The 6,000-nt window shown below is 40.7% G+C and overlaps 1 protein-coding gene across 2 annotated transcripts in view; it reads right to left on the bottom strand.

Annotated features, from left to right (window-relative positions):
• Nucleotides 1-1,609: 1,609 nt before the first annotated feature.
• cyldb (cylindromatosis (turban tumor syndrome), b) overlaps nucleotides 1,610-6,000 on the bottom strand; it is a 36,616-nt gene continuing 32,225 nt past the window's right edge. For both annotated transcript variants that reach the window (XM_039734836.1, XM_039734837.1), the window contains 3 exons: nucleotides 3,305-3,423; nucleotides 2,624-2,834; nucleotides 1,610-2,513 (listed from right to left, as the gene is read on the bottom strand). In XM_039734836.1, coding sequence (XP_039590770.1) covers nucleotides 2,329-2,513; nucleotides 2,624-2,834; nucleotides 3,305-3,423 — 515 coding nt within the window. In that variant the 3' untranslated portion in view covers nucleotides 1,610-2,328. The remainder of the gene's footprint in view (nucleotides 2,514-2,623; nucleotides 2,835-3,304; nucleotides 3,424-6,000) is intronic.

The following is a 6,000-nucleotide window of genomic DNA, read 5'->3' as shown; positions in this document are numbered from 1 at the left end:
ACATTAAGCCATCTGTAAGCTTACAATGACGGTTCTTCAAAACTTTTTGCTTGATGTTGTAATACCAATATTTCTCTTTCCGATCAGCTGCTGCTGTGATTCCCCACTCAGATACAGTGATATAAATACTCTGAGTGGTGCAGTGAGAGTAATATGGAAAAAGATGATCTGCTGTGGCAACCCTTAACAATTTAAATTCCCTTGCCTTTGAGTTGGGAATTACAAGATGAATAACTAACCTTAACAAGTTCCTAGACAGCCAACACCATGTATCCAGGAGCCATTTCAGCACAATTTAAACGGTCCGAGGACACACCTAATATATGCACTGGACCAATCTAAATATGAATTAACGTATACTGTGGGGATGAGGAAGAAAATAAAAATTTCCCCCAACCCCAAAAAAAACCCAAACAAATAAACACAAAAACAACAATGACACCAGGACCAGGTATTACAGTTCCAGAGCAACTTCTCACTTCATGAATGGTTTAAAAAATCCAGGAAGGTCGTAGTCTCATATCAAGCACTAAACTTGCTTAGTAAATGTGTAGAGAAACTGTCACCTTCAAATCAGTTAGCAAAGAGTAACCGTTTTCAAACGTGCCAAGTATGGTACCTTTGCATAACTCTGACTTCAAATGCATTCAAATCAATACTTAAAGTGCTAAAGCTTGATTTCCAAATGATTTAGGAAACAATTAGAAATTTAACAAAAAAAAAATATCTGAGTGGATCTAGGAAAGACTGGTAAGCAAAACTGTCCTGAAAACAAACATCAGAAACAACTTTGAAAGACAAAAAAGCTTGTGCCATGTTAAATGCTGGGCACATTTGAACTGAAGTTAGTGAAGGGCTGAATGAGCATGCAGTAACAAAAGAACAAAGCACAGGGCTACTGTCAAAGTGAAAGAAGGAAGGGAAGGTTCTGATGAAGACTGCACACTCAAAACCTCGGTCTCCAACCTTTTTTTTCAGCAAGGGAACAACTTTAACATTTTTACAAGCTTAAATGTGAAATATGTGAAACATGATGTGTAAAACTGATTGTTCTATCCTGGAAAAACATGCACTATTAAAAAATGCAGGAAAATGGGATAATGATTTGCTCAAACCAAGGAAATAGACATCTTTGGCAAAAGGGTGAATTAACTAATAAAACACTGATTGGCTATATAAATAATACTGGGTCAAATATGACAATACAAAGTTAATTACTTGTCTACTTGTGTACTGACATTGTAAAACATGTCTGCATATTTTTATACGGCATACAGATTTTGTCTGTGTTGAGATGTGAGAAATGATACGCAATGAGAGAAATAGACTGCTCGGTGGTAGGAACACCCATCAGGGCTTACTTCTTCCTCTGACTTATCTTTATTTTTATACTCCAACTTGTTCTTATTGTTGATCCATCCCAGTGTTCTTTAATTCCAACAACAAAGACAACAGTTTTTTCCCCCGTCATAATCATAAGACAGAAAATAAATGGTAAATACCTATACGATTTAATAATTAATATATTTAATTTTTAAGTATTTCTTTTGTTTACAAAATAAACATTTACAAATAAATATAAAATTAGAATATTGTGAAAAATACTTGATTTTGACAGGTGATCATGCATGATTGTTTTCCTATGAAAATGAGGAGTAAAACAGATTACCTACTTAGGACGATTTTCACAGCTCAGATGCACAGAAAGCACATCATTTGCAGTTATTTAAATTGATTTGAAAATGAATGCTTGGAAGGTTATTTTTTTTTTTTTTTTACAATATTCCACACAAATGCAGGAAAATATTTCAGTCTATGTTATAGTGTATTAACTACCCTCTAATTTAAATCCCTGTCTTCTGTTTGACTAGAATTTAAATCCAGATTTTCCGGTTATGCTTAACATTTCAGGAGTAAGTAGGAAGAAAAATGGTTCCATCACCGAAGGATTCACACTGCTTCTGAAGCTGCCAAGCGCACACCATGTTACATTTATTTGTCAGCCACTCTGAAAATGTAGCTAATTCATTTTAACTTTGTTGTTCAAAACGGAAATACTGTTAATAAGATGCAGATCTGAGCCCTTCTTTCTACCAGCTGTAGTTCAGTAAGTGTCCAATTTCTCTACAGTACAAATAAATTAGCTACCTTCTAATTGCACCTTTTGTGAATGAAAATAAAAATATGAAAGATGTGAGACTGACACTAAACATATGCCAGTTACATAAGAGGTCATCAGCCAATGCAGCAAGCAGTACAGACAAGATGATATTCCTACGAAATGGAAATAACCAATAAATGGTGTGCCTGAGTCTAAGGATTGCACATTTATCTGTATAAACAGAGTGCTGGACATTTGTACATAAACATGTAGGAATCGCACAAAAGCCGCTCTACAAAACCATCTGCTTTTTCCAGATCACTTTTTCCAATACTACCCACTGGCTTCGACAGAAACTCTCCCACTTCAGGACAAGCTTTAATCTCTGGGATATTGTATCCATTCTCACCCCCTGCAGAAAAAGAGAAAACAAGCATGCTATCAAAACACACATACTTTTTGTGACAGAAAAAGAGAAAATACTTGTTATTGAAATAAAATAATAAAAATGTGCAAAATTACCACATCGGTCAGCCATGCTGTCAAAAAACAACCAGGAATTCTTCCCTGGCCCATACTTGACAAAGGAGACATAGTGACTGGTCTTTATGCACAACACTGCAAAGAGCTCCAATTTGTGTCTGCAAATTACAGCACTACTGGAGAAGTCGTTCATAAGGGGAAAGAAAATCTTTTGAGGGTGATGATTTTGCCTCTTCTTGTGAGAATGAACCTGATGCAGGAGAACATTTGTTATTAAACACACGTCTAAGCAAGTGAGGGCCACACTAACAACTTTAAAAGCCACACACACTGGAAGAAGTACTGCCTGAAATCCTACTTGAAAGTGGTCTTAACTCTGCATATTAGTCCTGGATTATCTTAAATACAACAAGCTAGTTTACATTGTTTGAAGCACTTCATATTATATTTGCTTATGCGTAAATCCAACACAGCAATACCTTCTCTGCGTTTATTTACCCAAATATGACTGAAATCTTTAACTGTTTTGAATTGTCTGTAAGAATGAGATAAGAGTCTATACATTAAATTAAAATTCTCTAAATTAAGAATTTTAATACAAAAGTTAATGCATTGAACACTTCTGCCTAAATAAGGAGTGATATACAGTCATTTATCCATGCACCATTTAATTTCTTTTAATAATTATGCCTTAGGGGCAACTACAACAAATTCTGATACCTGTTTCTCACACCTCTGGCAAAACTGCTTTATAACTCCCGGCATCAGTTTTGGATCTTGTAGACACTGGATGCACTCAATCTCTGCAACAGAGCCACAGAGGAAGCATTCTCGAGGACCTGAATATCGAAAGAGAGAGAAAATTCAGATGCCTTGAATTCAGTACGATGCCCTGTGAGATATCCTGAGACTTAGCAGAATCCCCCCTAGATATCATAGTCAGACTGTACACTGGTACGGTGAGTGCTGTGCAGAGTGGAGGCAGAGGATTCTGGTGTTCGTCAGGGGTGTGTTTTTGTTCCTACTCTGTTCAGTGCTTGAATGGAGTGGATAGTGGGCAGGGTTGTGGGGTACCAGTTGGTGAAGAATGATTCACTGATCTTGACTTTGCAGACGATGCTGTGGTCTTTGCTCAGTCAATGGAGGCTCTGATCAGTGCTCTTGAGAGACTGAGTGAGGAGTCTGAGTGTCTGGGCTTGAGAATGTTTTGGATAAAAAGCAAGATCCAGACCTTTAATGATCTCTTGGACACAGCCATCAGCAGTGTGTCCGTCTATGGAGAGAATGTCGACCATGTCGAGAGGTTTACTTACCTCGGCAGTGACATTCATGTCTTTGGTGACTCTTCCTATGAAGTCAGTAGACAAACTGGGAGAGCATGGGGGGTCATGAGGCCACTGGAAAGTGTGTGGCACTCCCGATATCTCTGCAAAGGATGACAGTCCAAGTCTTTAGAGTCCTGGTGCTTTAGAGTTTCTGTTTTGCTATGTGGTTGTAAGACTTGGATGCTTATCCAGTGACCTGAGATGAAGCCTGGACACCTTCGGTACTGTGTCTCTTTGGAGAATCCTTGGGTACCACTGGTTTGACTTTAAATTGAACGAGCGGTTCCTCACTGAGTCCCAAATGAGGAACATTACATTACCTGCATTGTCAGAAGCATCAGTTATGGAACTACGGCCATGTGGTGCGATTCCCTGAGGAAGATACGGCTCGCAGAATCCTCATTGTTGAGGACCTGATTGGCTAGACCAGACCAAGGGGACGCCCACATAACACCTGGCTGTGGCAGACAGATGGTCATTTCTGGAGGGTAGGACTGCACTGCATGTTTGCCGGGGGGTTGGGGGGGGGTTGCCAACTGGGATCCCAAAATGTTGTGTGGTGGATGCGGCAATGTGCTGTACCAGTGTGTGCTCCCCAACCTAACATGACAAGTACGATTTACAAGGTTGGCGGCAAGCTGATTACACACACAAATTCACTTTGTTCAGTACACACTGTTTTAACCAAAATGGTGTAAATTAATGGACCTAGGCACTCAAATGTAGCAGTTGCTGTGGACTTTCACAAGTAGTTAGCTCATAAATAAAAATAAATGTTTATTTAAGTCTAGGTTCTCACTGCACACTAGTCAAGACCATTGATAACCCAGGTTCAAGAAGGAGACTGGGGGCAACCCAGCCATCACAATGTGTTTACCCATTTGTGCCTTAAAAAATAAAGCTGCCTCTAGGAGCTCTGCATATCTTAAATGTATAAAATATTTCACTCAGGCATTGCTTGCTAGGTTAACTGGAGACCCTGTGTTAGCATTGTGCACATGAGCACTCCATATAACAGACTGGTTGTCACACTGTGTCCAGTGTTGCCAGCACTGACCCCAGCTCCCTCCCTTCAACAATGAACTGAATAAGCATGTTAATAAAATGAACTAGCCAACCCGCGGCGTAGCATACGCTGCATAATCAGGCCACTTTTTAAATGATTTTTAAGCACAGAGGAAAAAATAAACATTTGAAAAATCCGTAATTTAATAAACCACCAAGAAAAGTAACATTACAACAATGCACGCTACGAACCAACATACAATTGTCCGTGACTGAAAACCGGAGGAGCGCCGTCACGCTTTCTCCTTCCAAAGCGAAGGACGGGTTGAACGGCGCTCGCTCAGTACGCACTGCCCGCTTATGTGCCCGCCCCACCTCCCTACCTGAGTCGCTTTCGTCTGTGTACAGTCCACACGCACCTGTGAGTCACGTTGACTGTTAATTTTCCAAACACCGCCTCAGTCGGTTTCTACGCTGATTTTTCATTGTTCTTTGCGGTTCCGGCTGCTTTTTTATATATAATCCACCAAGTCACCCGACCATGGGGGGCTTTACAAAGGGCAGGGACGTAATCAGTGCGAGCGTATGACCAGCACGCATTGGGAATTTCTCGCTCGGGGAACAATTGGAAGCCACGGTCTCCATCACGAATGGGGTTCAACGGCTTACCCACGCCTCCCCGCGCCGGGTAGACACACGTTGATCAGTGTACATACAAGTGCATCACAGACCTGTTAATGCTCAATCTCACGTGGCTGAAAGCCACTTGTCCTTCTAAGAATTTGGACACCGACCGCTGTTGGGTCATGTAACTATTTAGCAGGTGGGAGTCTCGTTCGTTTTTGGAAATAACCAGCCAAATCGCTCCACCAACTAAGAACTGCCATGCACTACCACCCACAGAATCGAGAAAGAGCTATCAATCTGTCAATCCTGTCCGTGTCCGGGCCGGGTGAGGTTTCCTGTGTTGAGTCAACTGAAGCGAAAGGCTCCACACCTGTTGGTGCCCTTCCGTCAATTCCTTTAAGTTTCAGCTTTGTAACCATACTCCCCCCTGAACCCAAAGACTTTGGTTACCCGGTTGGC

The sequence above is a fragment of the Polypterus senegalus genome, chromosome 14 (assembly GCF_016835505.1).
Source record: "Polypterus senegalus isolate Bchr_013 chromosome 14, ASM1683550v1, whole genome shotgun sequence".
In the NCBI taxonomy this organism is placed as follows: Eukaryota; Metazoa; Chordata; class Cladistia; order Polypteriformes; family Polypteridae; genus Polypterus; species Polypterus senegalus.
The sequence above is the reverse complement of the archived record's forward strand: the minus strand, read 5'-3'. Positions and strand labels throughout refer to the sequence as shown.